Source organism: Spermophilus citellus (assembly GCF_964194105.1).
Source record: "Spermophilus citellus genome assembly, chromosome: 1".
Lineage (NCBI taxonomy): Eukaryota > Metazoa > Chordata > Mammalia > Rodentia > Sciuridae > Spermophilus > Spermophilus citellus.
In genome coordinates this window covers 270,564,771-270,583,183 of record NC_138182.1, presented here as the reverse complement: position 1 = coordinate 270,583,183, position 18,413 = coordinate 270,564,771, and the positions used below count along the sequence as shown (strand labels likewise).

The 18,413-nt window shown below is 32.0% G+C and overlaps 1 protein-coding gene across 2 annotated transcripts in view; it reads left to right on the top strand.

Moving 5' to 3' along the window:
* The window catches only part of RICTOR (RPTOR independent companion of MTOR complex 2), a 118,063-nt gene that overhangs the window by 45,817 nt on the left and 53,833 nt on the right, over positions 1-18,413 (top strand). For both annotated transcript variants that reach the window (XM_081310525.1, XM_081310526.1), the window contains exons 4-5: positions 11,898-11,962; positions 13,040-13,171. In XM_081310525.1, the coding sequence (XP_081166651.1) occupies positions 11,898-11,962; positions 13,040-13,171 (197 nt within the window). The remainder of the gene's footprint in view (positions 1-11,897; positions 11,963-13,039; positions 13,172-18,413) is intronic.

Here is an 18,413-nt window from a genome sequence, read left to right as displayed (position 1 = left end):
TTTAATTATGTCTCTAAATCTTATTTTCTTAGAGACCTAGGTTTATAAATATTTATTGAGTTGTTATTCCTATAAAATCTGTAAGTTCATTCCATCATTGAGTAAAATTTAGAAATTCTCAGAAATCCAAAAATAGCTTTATAGAATAAGAAAAAAATATAATGATTCCAGGAGGCTAGTGGGGTTATTTGGTCACTGTCCCCTATGATATTTGTTATAGGTTACTATCACTTTAAACTTAGTTTCTCAAACACAAGAAATATGTTATACTTTTCTAGTCACATTACTTTATACCCCAAAGCTGTTTAATTGTATCAGATTGAGAAGACTCTTAGATTGAGAAGACTTTACACTTTTTTTTTTTTTTTTTTTGGTGTGGGGATTGACTCAGGGCCTTGCGTATGCGAGGCAAGCACTCTACCAACTGAGCTATATCCCCGGCCTTTAAATATGAGCTTTTGTGTTCACTATTATTTATTTTTTTATTAAGTATAACCGTAGCTGTTAGTGTTGAGTTACTTAAGTAGACCAGTGATGCTAAAATGTTGTATAGGGTGAACTTTATTTCTAAAACTTCCTTTTAAGGTATGAGGAGAGGCAGCTAGTGATGTGATCCTTTAATCATGTGAATGTCACACACCATGCTTGCTTTCTGACATCATTTCACTAGATAAAGTAATGTGTATAGCAGACTGCTGATGAATATAATTTTAGAATTCTGTTTTTAAAACTGACAGCATGCTCATAATCTAAAATCCTAATTTTTAAAGATGAAAATGTTTTATCTTGTTTATATTATAAAAGTTGTTTTTTCCTGTTTTTGTGGTAAAAGCTCCAAAGGAATGTTTATTTTGCTGTTTTTTTTTTTTAAGTGAAGTAGAAGCTAAGCATAAAAAAGTGCTACAGCAGAATTTATACTAAAAGTGAAAGTTCTCCCTCACATCTTTTTCCACCCTCTTTCCCACTCCAAAAAATACGATTTTCCAGAGGTAACTATTAGTAGGTACTTATCCTTTTCTGATATAAATACACACAAATAGGAGTGAATGTAGATAGATAGATTGTGTGTGTTTGTGTATGTGTAGATGGATACATATTGATAGAGGTGTAGATGTGTTTGTGTTTCACTGGTTTGTGAGAATTAAGTGAAATAAACAAAATGAAGTGTTTTTTGTAGTGCTCAATTTATTTATCATTTACTCATGTTTTCACCATTTTTATAGACAAGAACATGCTATCTTATAAGTATTTATATATAAAGGTATATGTGTTATATATAAGTATGTATGCATATTGATTTGTAGCTTGCTTTTCTCAGTATACCATAGAATGCTTTCCTTTTCTGTACATATCAATCTACTTTTTAAAATTGGCTTTTATGTATTTAAATTGCTTTCTAAAAATATGCCATGGAATTTTAATATATGTGATAATACTTTTTTTGTTTGGCTTATTCTCTGTTGCTTATTTTAGGGAACTTTTTATTTCACTTTTGGAGCAATATCAGTAAAATTGAAAAAACATTAAAAACTACTCAATACCTTTTAAGAGTTGGTCATTTTAATAAGTACTGCAGGAAAAATTCTGTTATCTAGAAATGATTTATAGTTCTAACTTTTTCAGAATATAATACTGTTGAGAACCTCTTAGGAATATTTCAGTGTTTGTATAATAGCACCATGTAGAGTAATTATAACAAAACCAAATTTATTCACTGATGATGGGCATGGATTTCTTTTTGGCAAACCAATGACATGTTATCAAAACCTTTACTCCATTTTATTTTATTTTTGTGGTAGTAGGAATAAGCCCATAGCCTTGCATATAGTAGGCAAGTACTCTACCACAGAGCCATATTCTTAGCCTTTTGCCCCATTTAAAAATAATATTTGTGATATAGTACTTGTTTTGCTTATATTTAAATTTAAAATGCTACCTTCATAAAATAATTTTGAATTTCTGATGATATTGAATGCTTAATTTCACAAATAACAAATTCAGTAAACCTAATTCATCTTAATTGGAGTAAAATGAAGTTATTTTCCCATATAATTAGGAAAACCAAATGTTGGGTCCCAGTTTCAAGCAAAAAAACCCAGGCGCTGGAAAGCATCAATTATATTCTCATTTGTTTTTTGTGGTGCTGGGGATTTAATGTGGGACCTTGTGCATACTAGATAAGTGCTCTACGTTTAAGCTATATTACAATTGTCATCATCAATTATATTGTCTTTTCAATTCTCATTTCTGCTTTTTTGTTGACTTAATTCTCATATAAATACTTTCCATATGACTAAGATATATCATCTTTACCATTTTTAGTCTTAAAAAGGAGAGTGTATCTCTTATAGCATCTTGTATATGTACTCTGATCCTATAAAACCAATTTAAAAAGCGCATGACATGCTGGGTCCCTTGCCTCAGTGAGAATGTGATAAATAGTAATTTAGCATTTCATGTGCCAACTCTAATGCTAATTCTTACATTTGCTAAGGTCTTTAATAATATCTAAATGTAGTTAATCATTCATTTATTGTATATAATAACTTGTGTGATTGGGAGGCAGTTATAGTTTAATGACATTAACACAGGAGACAGAATATTACTAGTAATGGCTAAGACAGTAATGAAGAAACTGCTGATGGTTGAAGATTAATTACTAATTTAGTCAGTTTTAGATGCAGGATGAGATAGATGCTCATAGTTTAAATTCTCCAACTCAGTGTTCTTCTACTATTTCTTTACATTGAGGAAAACACCTAAGGGGTTTGATTGGTATTTTAGGGCTTGGTTATATAAATTAGGAGATGACAAGTTTGTGAGTAAGTTGCCACAAAAATTTTGTAGTAAAATAATTATTCCTCATATTTTGAAACTTGTATGAGAACTCTTGATGACTCTAATACTGCAAGTATATTTCTTTAATAATCCAGAATTTAAAATGCTAACACTTCTCTAATTTCTTTTTCTTGATATATGTGAATTTATTTACACATAGAACATTTAGTTTATACCTAATAAGCTCATTTAATTTAAAAGCAATATTTTCATTTATTCCCACTGTAGCAGAAGAATGGATATATTGCTTCTTCAGAAATTGAGTTGATAGGTGTAAATCATAGATAATGAAACATCTTCCCCACTTTAAAAGCACAAAATTTCATGTTGATATAAAGAAATTCTAGGCATCATTAATTTTTCCATTAAAATTACGATATATCTACAGTTTAGCTAGGTATGGTGTCATATGCCTGTAGTCCTAACTATTAGGCAGGAACATCACCAGTTCAAGGACAGTCTCAGCAACTTAGTAAAACCCTGTCTCAAAAAATAAAAAGTTCTGGGGAGGTAGCTCAGTGGTAAAGTACCCCTTGGTTTGATTCCTTGTCCCACAGGGGAGAAGAATTAGGTTAAAGTAATCATTGCACCATGAAAAGAAACCTTTATTTTCTTTTTCTATTTCTATTTGCTACTACATAGTGACAATATTAGAATACCAATAATCTGTAATACCAGGGAACTATCAAATGGATAAATATTAAATTATTTTTCAGTAAAAGTGTAGTTTTTTTTGTCTTAATTCTTTGAAATAGGCTATCTTGTATGGCATTTTTAAACTAGTTATTTAGGAGAAAATATTGCTTAACTTCACTTATTTATGTATATATAGGTAGAGTGCAGTTCTCTAGACTCTTCCGTTTTTTGTGATGAGATGATTATATTCAGTTTGTTTTATTTCTACTCGCCCTACCCTCTGTGCAAAGAATTTCAATACAAAATTATACTAATACTTTTTACAGTGAGCTCTGGGCCTCTATTGGTTTGGTCTGGTTCCTGATTTCACTACTGAATTAGCTTTATGGCCTTGGGAAGTTATATTAATATCTCTATGCCTCAGTTGGCTTTGCTTATAAAAATGCTACCTGCTTTCTAAGGTTTGAGATTAACAGTGACTTATGTTATTATTTATGAATACCACATATATCTCACTTTACCTAGATTGTGTAGTAATATATCTTCATTTTGAACATGTATAAAATCCAGAATAGTGCAAAGAGGAAAATAAATTACCTAGTTGGGCATGGTGGCACATGCCTGTAATTCCAGCAACTTGGGAGGCTGAGGCAGGAGAATAGCAAGTTCAGTATTAGCCTCAGCAACTTATGAGATCCTGTCTCAAATTTTTAAAAAACGAAACATAAAGGGTTGGGATTTGCTCAGTGGTAACGTGCCTCTGGATTCTATCCCTACTACAAAAAAAAAAAAAAAAGGAAGAAAGAGAAAAATAATGTAAATAAATTACCTATTGTGTTAGCTTTTCTTTGCTATAAAAAAGTACCAGACACAATTACTTATAAAGAGAAAATGTTTATTTTGGTGCAGAGTTTTGATTATTATTGGCCCCATTTTTGGCAAGGCTGCACATAATAGTGGGAGTACATGGTTGAGCATAAACCACTTAAATCATGAACCAGGGACCAAAAGGGAAGATGATCCCAGAATCCCCTTTGAGGGCAAGTCCCTAAGGACTGCTCATTAGGCCCTGACTCCTAAAGATTCCATTATTTCCCAGTAGGTCCTACAGGGAACCAAGACTTTGACACAAGTTTTGGGGCAATATTTAACCTCCAAAAGATAGCATTATTTTAATCAGATTTTTTTGTTGCTGTGACCAAAAGACCTGGTGAGCAATTTTCCTCCTGATGAAACAGGAGGAAAAGTTTGTTTGGCTTATAGTTTCAGAGGTCTCAATCCATAGATGGCCAAATCCATAGCTCTGGGTCAGAGGTAAGGTAGAACATCATGGTGGAAGGGTGTGAAGAGCAATCAGGAAGTAGAGAAAGTGGGCACTCTGCCCCCAGTGACCTACCTCCTCTAGGTATACCTTACCTGACTTTAGTTTCTTCCCAGTCAATCCATACAGTGAATTAATGCACTGATTAGGTTTAGGTTTTCATAACCCAATCATATCACTGCTAAACTCTATCATTGAGCTTTTGGATGATACCTTATATCTAAACCATATAAGCATCTATATGATTTCACTTTCCTTTTTGTTTTTAAGTAATTTTTATGTATAGAATTTTTTAGGTGCTTTTTAAAAATTTATTTTTAGAAACTTTTTCTCACTAAGCAGAATATTACAGAATATTAGATACACAATCTATTAATATTACATAATATTAATAGATTGTGTATGTTTCCTCCTTTATGAATATTCATTTCCAGTTCTTTACTATTTGTAAATAATGGCATAAGCATCTTGTGTTTGAACTCACTATTTATGTATATTATATTATTTTGCTAAAATAAATCTCCAAAAGTGTGTTCTGATCCTGGTGCATTTTTCTAATGTATTTTACAAAATATTTTTTGTTTATAATCACATTAGCATTGTATTTTATCTGGTACAATCATTTTAAAATGATTTTTTCCTATTTTGATAAGCTTTTTCTTCCTCTATGGAATTTAGAATAATACTTTTATTCTGAATGGAATTTTTTATTTATTCAATTCAGGATTTAGGAAACATGAATGTATTTTGTTTATTTGTCCATTTAATTTCCTCAGTAAATTTCTTGCATATTTTCTTTGCCTGATCTTCTTTTGGGTACTTAGAATTCTTCCCATGGTTTGTTTGAACCCTTTACATTATAAGTTATTTGTATTAATTTCTAGGAGAGGATGGAGTGCTGTGGACTGAATTGTGTCTCCCCCAAATGCTTGAAGTCCTAACTCCCTTTACCTCAGAATGTGATTATATTTGGAGATAGGGCCCTTAAGAAAGATAATTAAGGAAAAATGAGGGAATATAGGTAGGCCTAATCCAGTATATCAGGTGTTCTTCCAAGATGAGATTAGGACACAGACAAACACAAAGAAAAGACCATGGGAAGATACATTTTAAAAAATGGCCAGTTACAAGTCAAGGAGAGTCTTACCAAAGAAAAAAGCCCTGCCATCACTTTGATCTTGGACTTCTGGCCTCCAGAATCACAAGGAAGTAAATTTATGTTTTTTAAGCCACCCAGTCTATAGCCTTAGAAAACATATATATACGCCTTAACTTTTTGACTATCATGCTTCTTGCAAATATTTTTGATTATTACATCACTTACAATTTTAGGTGTGCAAATGGGTTTTTAGTGGTATAAAAATTATAGAAATTTTTATTCTGGTTTTAAAACTTAGAAAATTTTGTATTATTGTTTTAAGTCAGCATGTATGTATAAAAAGTTCTTATTTTCAGTTTTTAAGTACTTGCAACATGGTGCATAAACAATAAAAATGAGACCAAAAAAAGTCATGCCCTTTGGAAAGTGAATATACTTTGTTTGTATTTTAAAATTTTAAAGATTTTATAGGAATATTGGTAAGCAATATCTGCAATATTGCCATACATGAGAGCAGGTATTCTATTCCTGCTCTCAGCTCTATTCTACTTAGAATATTTTTTGTTCCCTCCCTCCCTCCCTCCCTCCTTCCCTCCCTTCCTCCCTTCCTCCCTTCCTCCCTTCCTCCCTTCCTCCCTTCCTTCCTTCCTTCCTTTTTTTCTTTTGTTGTTGTTTTGTTGTTTTTGTTTTTGTTTTGCCCTCTAAAGAAGTTAGGAAATTTTCTAAGTGTGTTATGAACTTATATTATTAGATTTGATGACCACTTTTTTATATGGTTATGATTTTTCTAACTTCATACTGAGGCAGAATTAATACCACTTTGGAGATTTCTCTACATCTACAGTGTTAAACAAATGGTTTAACTACTCTTTAATCTGTTTCATTTAGCCCCAGTATATAACTTGAGAAAGTTTTATGTAACTTTTAAAATCAAAGTTTAAAACTCTTATTAAAACCCTATATATACAAGTGAGAATCTAGGTAGCTAGCTTTAGACCAGCGCTCTCAATGAAAACTACTAAGAAAACCTATTTGAAAGCATCAGAGAACTGCACATGTAGGGGACAAGAAGTACAGGAGTCAAAATTTCAGAAAAGAGAGAATCTTCAAAAGTGAGTTTCATTCTCCCAACAGTTTGTACTCAGGGAATACTTCCTGATATGGAGTAAGGGCAGGAAACTGAGGCTTAATAGCATTAGACATAGGATTATTATTGCTGAAAACAAACAAACAAACAAAAAAAGCCCAGAGCTTTCGGTGAAGACATAGGATACATCAACCATAAGAAAATTCTCCCTGCACTTCATTTTTTACTTGAATACTGGCTGCCTAGAAAGGGAAACTGAAAACCTAAGCAGAAAAATCTTTGAAAATTAAGGGTAGAGCTTTTAGTATTTTTGTAAGACAAAAATTAAATTTCTTGGTAAGACAAAGTCTTTTACCAACAAGCTTTCAGTTGAAACCTTAGAGGGCAAGGAAAAAGCAGTTCAACTAAGTCTAACCAGAATAACCACTTAACTTTGACTCAGCGCTGTACAGTGGCCTAACAGAGAGAAGGCTGACTGTATTTAGTGAAAGATGACATTGTCGGGAATCTGCAAGTTTGGTATATGAGCAGATGTCAAAGAAGCCACCAAAGGACAGGGCTGATTACCTGACTAGAGCAAAAGAGAAAATAGCTAATAAGAATAACATTTTCAAAAACTGTAATTAATATGTCAAGTAAATCAAGGAAACTATGGAGAAAATAGACAAAAGTTTAATATTTTCTTAAGAATATTGGACAATCTAAGATTAAATGAAAATTCAAGAAGAGAATAATATATTTTCTAGAATTAAAATCTCATTAAGAAAAAACTTATTAGATAAGGATAATATAAGATTAAACACATCAAAATTCAGGTCAGTAGAAATATTCAGCCGAAGTATTGAGATAAGAGAAAAAAGAATAAAATAGAGAATTTAGAGGTTTGTGGTATACATGAAAAGATCTGACATATATTATAATTGAATTACTGTAAGAGAATAAATAGATTTAGGCTGACATAAGTTTGAAGAGATAACGTACAGAATGTTCTAAAACTAATAAAATATATCAATTCAGATTTAGTAATTCTTGTTTACCCTAAGCAGCATTGGGTACAAAGGAAACCACACCTGGACCCATCATAGTAAGATTGCTAAAAACCAAAGACAAAGAAAAAAGCCTTAATGCATGAATGCATTCAGAAAATGTTGCATAAATATACAATGGGGTTTTATTCAGCCTTAAAAAAGAATGAAATTATGTTATTTGCAGGAAAATGGAGAACTTGAGAGAATTATTTTTATTTAAATATTTTTTGCCACAGTCTGGCTGGGCACAAAATAACCGAGCCGCCACAAAGCCTTGTAGGTTCAAACAGCAACTCTTTATTCCCGAACTCTCACCGGCACTCTACACACACTTCCCGGGAACACACTCCCTTCCCTGGGCTCCAGCCAATTCTCCTGGAATCCCCGGAAGAACTCAACAGGAACTCCAAAGTAGCAGGCGCCTGAGGCAGCAGGATCCACCCTAATCCTGGAGCCGCACTATTCCCAGCAGGATTCGCCCTAATCCCAGAGCCGCCCTATTCCCGGCATGAGCGCTCCTCAAATATGATATATGGACATACGCACATACAGACATACAACACAAAACAGAAGTGTGCACACATAACACAATACATATAACACATAACATAATAGTAAAGGCCTTGTAGCTTTTCACAGGTGAAATCTCCATTGCAGTGTTTAAAAATTCCACAGTCAAAAAATAGAACTGATTAGAAAAACATTAACCTAGGTCTGTATGAGCTCAAAAAATAAAATAAAACTTCATGATGTGGGAAAAGGCAATAATAAAGTAGATATTGAAAAAAGGTTACCACCTGGGTTTGACTCTTCTTTGGATATCCCATCCTTCTTCCTGTAACTTGCATATGAGTCTGAAGGTATTCCCACATGTAAGCCCCAAGGTTTCTTACATTTGAAATAGGCCTTAATGGTGTTCATTATTCATTAGCCTCCAGGTGTGGGAGAATCACTGTTGCAGATGTAAGAATAGCCAAACTGGAGTTCTGAATATCAGCTGTTATAGATTTGAGCCAAATCATCTTTTTTTTGGTCTGTAGAAATCGCTTTAGTTAATCTCTCTGGAATCTAAATCGGCTGCTGTTCTCCCTGTGGAAACACACAAACAGACCCCCGACTCCAGACAATCACTGGGTCAGGACCTTTCCATTGTCCTGTTAGAATATCCTTCAGAGTACCTTAGGCTTATGTACATTTTTTGGACACATATGCCTTTCCGCAGCACTAAGCCCTGATGAATCCAAATTTAAAAAGTTTAGAGTAAAAAGGGTTATTTTAAGTTTATTTTGGGGGGATATATACCCCTTTCCAATTTTTATTAGTACATTTTAGTTACACATACTAGCGGGTTTATTTGGACATAATCAAACATGAATGGAATATAATTTGCTTCATTTTGGTCTCTAGTACTTCCTCTTTCTTTCCTCTCTCTTCTCCCCTGGTTCCTCTTCCTCTACTTATCTTCCTTCTATTTATTTATTTACTTATTTGAATTGGTGCTTTATAGATATACATAAATGGGGAATTCACTGTGGTATATTCGTATATGTACATGATATCATTTTGTTGATTTTTTTCTGCATTTCCTCCCTTTGCTCATCTCCCTTCTCTCCTCCTTCATCTTTCTTATATTTTCATGGGATTTCCCAACCCTGTTTTTATCCCCTTATTTTGCTCTAGCTTCCATGCAAGAGAGAAAACATAGGACCCTTAACTTTCTGAGTCTGGCTTGTTTCATTTAGCATAGTGGTCTCCAGATTCATCCATTTATCAGCAAATGCCTAAATTCCATTCCTCTTTATGGCTACTAAATAAAACTTCATGGTGTCATTCATGTATTAACAGGCACCTGAGCTGTTTACATAATTTGACTAGTGAATTATGTAAATAATAATTATGTAAATATATGCTGCTATAAACATTTATTTGCCTGTATTACTACAATATGCTGATTTAGTTCTTTTAGAAAAATCTTAAGGAGTGGGATACCTGGGTCATATGATGGTTCCACTTTTATTCTTTTGAAGAATTTTAAGAGCACTTTGATAAGCAAAATAAACCAAACTCAGAAAGTCACAGAAAACATACAAATATTTTCTCTCGTCTGAGGAATCTAGAAAGGAAAAAATGTGGGGGAGATCACATGAAAATAGAAGGGGGATCAGGAGAACAAATGAAGAAGACCAGGGTGAGGGATAAGAGGAACAAGAGAGGTACTGGGGAAAAAAAATTACCAATATTGTTATATTGTCTGCATGTACAAATATGTAACAATGAATCCCACTGTTAAGGTATAATTATAATGTACTAATAAAAAAGAAAAGAACAAAAAACTAAAAAAAATTAGGAAAAAAGTCTTTAATAGAAACTGAGAAAAAAGATTATAACTTTCAGAATAGTCAATAGTAACACTGACAGTGAATTTCTCAAGAGAAAGAATGGCTTGAAACTGTTGGGATAAAATAGCAGTTAACCTAATATTCTATATATCCAGCAAAATAGTCTTCAAAAATGAAAGCTAAAATGAAAAATTATTCTCAAACTAAAATTAAGGGAATTGTAACTAGGAAGCTGGGCTAACATTAAATCAAAACACCAACAAAATTTGTCAGTAGCAACAACAAACACAATTTTCAAGTTAGGAGGAACTACTAAAATGAAGAAAGGAATGAAGATGTTAAATATATGATAAATATAAATTGATAATTGATTAATGGGGCATAAATATAAATTGATATTGATTAAATACTGACTACAAAAACTAAAACAATAACAATAATGCCTTATGGTGTTTAGAAATAGAAAAAGAAATAACAGTGAAATGGAATATGAGGACAATAAATGTAGTTAGAATATTTTAAGACTTAACATTATTGAGAACATAGTATAGAAATAATTTCTTTAGACTTAAAGCTAGGAACATATGCTATAAACTTTAAAGTAAACACTTAAAAAGTAGTTTTTAAACAATAAAATTACTGTGGGGAAATAGAATAATAGAAATGATTTATTGAAAATAGGATAGGTGGGTTAAAGAAATTTAAATTTGATAGGTCAAATAAAAAACAGATGATAGAAATAAATTTGCATAAACCACTCTGGAAAGTAGTATGGTGATTCCTCAGAAAACTTGAAATGGAACCAGCATTTGACCCAGTTATTCCCGCTCCTCAGCATATACACAAGGACCTAAAATCAACATACTATAGTGATGCAGCCACATCAATGTTTATAGCAACTCAGTCCACAATAGCTAAGCTATGGAACCAACCTTGGAGACTTTCAACAGATGAATGGATAAAGAAAATGTGATATATTCCCACACTCGTGTATAGACACACAAAGTAGAATATTACTCAGCGATAAAGAGGAATGAAATTACAGTATTTGCTGGTAAATGGATGGAACTAGAGACTATCATGCTAACTGAAGTAAGCCAATCCCAAAAAACCTAAGGCAAAATTTTCCTCTCTGATATGTGGATGCTAATACACAATAAGAGGGGGAGGATAGAAGTTTATTGGATTAGACAAAGGAGAATGAAGAGAAGGGAGGGGAGATGGAAATGGGAAAGACGGTAGAATGAATCAGACATAACTTTCCTGTATTCATATGTGAATACACAGCCAGTGAAGCTCCACATCATGGACAACCACAAGAATGGGAAGTTATACTCCATGTATGCATAATGTGTCAAAATACAGTCTACTGTCATGTATAACTAAAAAGAACAAATAAAAAAATTTTTAAAAGAAATAAAGCTGCATATTTTATGGTAAAATCATAAAAATCATAATATTTATTAAAATGTCTATTTTATAACTTAAAAATATAATGTATAAAAATTCACAACTCATGTATACATACTTTGTTTTGTTTCTCTAACAGCTTCTTTGTGATATTGGACACAGTGAAGAAAGACTGGGCTTTAACTATGAAGATATCATAATTTGGTAAGTATTGTTCACTTACCTCCCCATCTCTTCCGGATTTTAGTCATTTTAAACTAGAAATAAGATAATATAGCCCCTAATAGTTTATTTTGAAGTAAGCTACTTCAACATTAGAAACATTCAGGCTCTTCAGTGGTTTTGTTATCTTGTAAATCTTTGTTGATACATTGTAATTTTTAAACATGAAGAACCAAAGCTAATGGTCAAAAGCACCTTGATTTTTATAATTTAAATTTCCAAATTAAATCTAAAACTTCCAGGTTGAATTTTTCTCATATTCGGCCCAGGAATAAAGAAATCTATAACTCTACATCTCTAAGAGAATGTATACTTAGGGCAAATTTGATTTACCCAAGCATATTGATAGAGGCATAATATTTAATATACTTTCATTTTCATCTTTATGGTTCTCTTTATGGAATTAAAATTGAAAGAAATGGTCTGTGCTGTCATTATAAAGCATTTTTATTTCTGGTTTAAACAAATGATTCTTTTATACAGTTAGAATCAAATAAGACAAATGAAGGAGAATAGATTGTGAGGCATATATGATATAGCTTGAAAAAGATATACTTAATTTCCTATTGTTTATATAATGTAGACATAGAAGATAGAATAAAACTCAGTAACATTTGTTTGATTATAAGAATGTACCAAGAAGGAAAGATTAAAAACACCACCATCACTAAGTGAAATTTGTGGTTTGGAGTGAATGGTTTTTATATAAGCAAAATTCAGGTAGAATTAATCATGCATAGTTAGAAGTTTTACATAGCTCCACTGAGGAAGAATTTGATACAGGTTGAGCGTACCTAATCCTAAAGTCTTAAATCCAATATATTCCAAAATTTGAAAGTTTCTTAGTGTCATATAAGTGTTCAAAAGCTTTGGATTTCCAGATTAGGAATTCTCACTTAGTATGGTCTATGCAAATAATTCTAAAATCCCCCAAATTGCAGAATCCAAAACTTTCCTCATCCCAAGTGTTTTGGATAAAGGATACTTCTTAGCCTGTAGTATAATTTTATGTGCATTTGAAACTCATGCAACAAAATTCTTTTGTTTATTTTCACACAGTTTGCGCTTAGCTTTATTAAATGAAGCAAAAGAAGTGCGAGCAGCAGGGCTACGGGCACTTCGGTATCTTATACAAGACTCCAGTATTCTGCAGAAGGTGCTAAAATTGAAAGTGGACTATTTAATAGCTAGGTAATTTTCTTAGAGTTTATATGTTTTTAAATTTTTATATCAGGTTTTAACATTCTTGTGTAAAGTGTACATTTATTTTTATGTAAAGCTTGACAATTTTTACATTCATATACAGGAAGTAAGAAGACTTTGAATATTTTCAGCATGACATTAGAACTCCATTATATATTCAACCAGTAGTAAATATTATTCTGAATTTTCTCATCATACACTCGTTTTTCCTGTTCCTAAGTATCAGTTGAAAGTATACAGTAGTTACTTTTTTCTTTGACTGGTATCTGAGATTTATCCATGTTAATTCATTTTTGTTTTTTAGTACTGTGTAGTATTTCATTTTATGATTAGACCACAGAAAATAACCCAGAAAAATCAACAGAATAATTTTCAGCTCTTAACTATTTTGAATAACGCTGCTTTAAATATTCTTGTGCAAATCTTTGTGTGGACATATATGCTCTTATATCTCTTAGTTATATGTAGAACTGGAATTACGAGGACATATACTTGTTTAACTTTAGTGGATACTGCTAAATACTTTTCCAAATGTTTGCTCTGACTTAATACTACTTCACCAATATATGAGAATTTCAGTTTCTCCACATCAACATTTGATGTTTTCCGTCTTCAAATCTGGCTTTTTGGAATGGATTTCATTATGGCTTCTTATTTTAGTATTAATTTGCAGGTCCTTGGTAAGTGAGAACTTTTGTTTGCTTGTTGCCAATTTGGTTATCCTAACTTTTTCCCATTTATAAATTGGATTGTCCTTTGGGTTATATAGGAATTCTTCAGTTTTTTTGGACATGAGTCTTTTTATAGAATATATATTAGAATATATTCTATATTGAGTTTGTCTTGCCATTTCACTCTTTGATGAACAAAAGTTTATGATTAATGAAATTCAAAGTGCTTTTTGTCTCTTTTAAAGAGATCTGTGTTTTCTGTTTTTTTTTTTCTTTATGCATGTAAGTCTATGAATCATCTGTTTTGACTTGATCAAATTTGATTTTTGGGTAAAGTATGAGGTAGGTATCAAGTTATGATTCATTTTTATCTTTATGAGTATCCATATATTGCAAAAATTTTATTTTGTGTCTAGATTAAATTCACCTGTGTTATAAATCAGGTCACTAAGTATGTTTTTCTCTGTTCTCTATAGTTGGTCACTTTGTCTATTCTCACACTAGTTTCTCACTGTTTTCACTACTTTAGCTTTATAATTCATCTTGATATCTGTTCATGTGAATCCTCCATCTTCTTAAATACTATTTTGGCTATTTTGGGTTTTGCATTTACATATAAATTTTAGAATCATCTGTTCATTTCTGCATAACTTGTGGGAATTTAGTAAGGATTGCATTGAAGTTGTAGTTTAATTGGGGATGAATTGACATTTTAATTGAATCATCCAAATATTAATTTCTTGGAAATTTTGATTTCTTTCAATAAATTTTGTTGTTTTCTCTGCAGAGGTCTTGAACTGTTGGTAAAGTTTATTCATATGCATTAGGTTTTTAAAGAATAATAGTACTAATGTAATTAAAATATTTTTCTTTACTGTTTATAGCTATTACTGTATAGAAAAACATTGGCAAAGGGAATTGAGCTCTTATCTAGCAACCACACCAAATTCATTATGCAATTCTACTTGTTTATAGGTTATATTGGATTTCCTATGCACATAAGCATTAGTTGCAGATGATGACTATTTTATTTTTTCTTTCAAATTTTTTTAGCCTTTTAGCCTTGTTTTGTTTGTTTGTTTGTTTTTGCTTTACTGCAGTTGTTTGAATATAACACTTATTAGAATGATACTAGTGTTTTACTCGTGAACTCAGGTAGAAAGTATTTAATATTTAGCCTTTGTTTGTACTTTCAATAGGCTTTTAGTAAATTTTCTTTATATTCCTGGTCTATATTCTTGAAGTGAACACTACTTGTTTTTATGTCTTCTCCTTTTTTTTTTTTTTTATACCCAGGGATTGAACCCAAAGGCCCTCATTGAGCCTCATCTATAGGCCCTTTTTTCTTTTTCTTTTTTTTTTTTTTTTTTTAAGTTTTGAGACAGAGTATCCTTAAGTTGCTTAAGGCTTTACTAAGTTGCTGAGGCTGGCTTTGAACAGTGGAACCATTTGCCTCAAACTTACTGCCAAGCCAGTAGAATTACAGATTTCTGCCACTGTGCTCGGCTGTCTTGTACTTTTTTATAACTGAATTTGGTTTGCTGATATTTTGCATAATACTTTTGACAACTATTTTCATGAGAGGCATAGGCTTTTATTTTTTTAATTCCATTAATAACTTGTCTGGTTTTGGTATTAGGAATATGTTTCATGAAATAACTAGAGAAGTATTACCTTCTTTTTATTCTCTGGAAGAATTTGTGTAATATGTATGTTGATTTTTCTCCCTACATGATGAACAGAATTCACTATTAAATCTCACTTGCTGAGTTTCTGTTTTTAGGTATTTAAAAAATTCTGATTTGTTTAATAGATGTAGTGCTATTGAGACTTTGTTTTTCTTGAAATTTCATGTTGCATTCATTAAGTCTTCAAAAGGTTAATACCTTTATAATTATGAAATGTCCCTCTTTATTCCTAGTAGGAAGAAATGTTCATGTTTTATAATGATGCCTTTCTTTTATTTATTGTTTGTGTGGTATCTTTTTTCCACTTTGCTTTATCTCCTTACATCTAAGTTTTTGCCCTGTAAATATCATAGATTTTTCTACTTTAATATTTAATTCAACCATCTCTATCTTCTAATTAAAGTATTCAGAGTATGGGTGGCTTAGTATGTGTATAATTTATGAACTGTATCTAATGTAATTACTTATTTGTGAGTTTGTCATCTTGCTATTAGTTTTTGAATATATATGTTTGTTATCTTGCTATTTATAGTCTTTTGGTCAAAATTTTCTTGTATTTTATATTTATTTTGTTGTCATTTTTGAATAATCAAGAATTTTCCCCCTCTTGTGTTAGTGTCTTGTTTTTAGTCTTTGCTTTTAATAATTGCCCTAGAGATTGCCATATATCTTTCATACATTGAGGTCTGCCCCTTTTGTTACTACCAGAACAGTGCAAAAAAAATCTATTGCTATTTATGTCTTCTCTTTTATGATTTTTATCTGTTGTTACATTTTAATTTTGAATCTTAACCCCACAAGATAGTCCACACATTGTTTTACATTTCAAGTATATTTACTATTATTCACCTGTTCCAGTAGTCTTCCTTCTTTCATTTCTGTGCTTTCGTGTTGAATTGCTTTCTATTTGATGAACTTCTTTTACCACTTTTTGTAATGAAGGACTACCAGAGGTGAATTTTCATGTTTAATTTGTGTATAAATATCTCTATTTTGCCTTCTTATTTGAAGCTGTTTTGGCTACCAGTTAGTATTTTTTTAGTGCTTATGAATTATTGTTGTTTGACTTTTTGGTACTCCATCTATGCACATGTTGGATCTTTTCACGTTCCCCTATGTGTCTGATGCCCTTATATTTTTCAACCTTTTTTGGTGGTAGTTATTAATTTTTGTACTTCAGGGTGCTTGCTTACTACTTAATGTATTCTATTCTATCCTGCTAGTAGACAGTCAGTCTCTTGAATACTTAATTTTAGTTACTAAGTTTTATTTTCTTTATCCTTTAAAATGTTTAGGTCTCTGCTTTATTTCTCCGCCTTTTACTTTCTTGAATATATCAGTCATGGGCTTTTTGTTGTTTTGTTCTGTTTTTGGCAGTACTGGAGATTGAACACGGGTTCTCCTCAGCTCTTCTTATTTTATTTTGGGACAGGGTCTTCCTTAGTTGACCGCCTGGCCTCAAATTAAGAGATCCTCCTGCCTCATAATCCCAGCCTATTTGTGCCATTACACCCTACTAACCATAATTGGGTTTTCTTTTTGGTACCAGGGATTGAACTCAGGGATGGTTTATCACTAAGATACATTCCCAGCCTTTTTATTTTTTATTATGTATTTGATCTCCAGTATTATGTACCTACTGACATTTCTGCTCTGTACCTTTACTTTTGAGAGTAGCATTTTGTGTGGTTTCTTCAAGTCTTAATCCTGCTTTTGTACAACACAGAATCTGGCAACTGGCTTGAAGAAAACATTGCATACATATTTTAACTTACTTCCCTGTGCTTTCTTCTGTTTGGGATTTTGCCCCTCAACTCCTAGCCACTTTAGGTGCTACAAAATTAAGCCTCTGTCTTTCTAGTTCAGACAGACTTTTGCTTTCTCTTAGGACTCTATGTCCCTTAGACTGGAGATTTACTCCAAGAGAAAAGACTGGTTGAATGTAGAGCTCCTGCAAGTTGCTGTGGTATACTCTGTAATCCCAGTAACTCGGTTGAGGCAAGAGCATTTATATCTACATATAAAAATCTACATATAAAAGGCCAACAACTTAGGAGACCTTGTCTCAAAATTTAAAAAATTTAAAAAGGCTTGGTAATGTATTCCTGTATTAAATCCCCAGTAAAACACACACACAACCATGTACATGTACACATATACAACATAGAGTTTTCTTTGCTTTCTTTTCAGGCATTATTCTCCATTATCCTTTTTATTTGTTTGTTTTTGTTTTTTGGTACTAGAGCTTGAACCCAGAGTGCTTAACCACTGAGCAACGTCCCTATCCCTTTATGTTTTTTATTTTGAGGCAAGATCTCACTGAGTTGGTTAGGGCCTTGCTTAGTTGCTGGGGCTGGCTTTGAACTTGTGATCCTCTTGCCACAGCCTCCCAAGCTGTTGGGATTACAAGCATGTGTCATGAGACCCAGCCTCCATTGCTCTTTTAATAATTGGTTTTTTAAGTTTTTTTTTTTTTCCAACCTTCACAATTGTTTTTAGCTGGAGGATTAGTCTTATTTAAGCCTCTCTGTAATGGCCAAAAATGGAATTCTATATCTATTTAGTTTTATTGTGTTTCATATGCTGGGGCTCTAACCTGGGAACTAAGCTCTCTACCTTGAGCTACACCCCAGCTACACCCATCTCCTACTTTATAATAGATTTTCCTTAGATTAATTTCACTTGAACTATAAAAGCAGCAATTTTTAAATAGTAAACTATCTATATATAAAGTATTAGAATACTGAATTACTACCTAAACCTAAATTCAAAAAATGAATTATACTGTTATGCTAAACAAAGACTCTTTCAAATTGGATAATTTAATAAATTTTACAAGTAAATGTCAGCTAAGTGATATTTGATCAAACA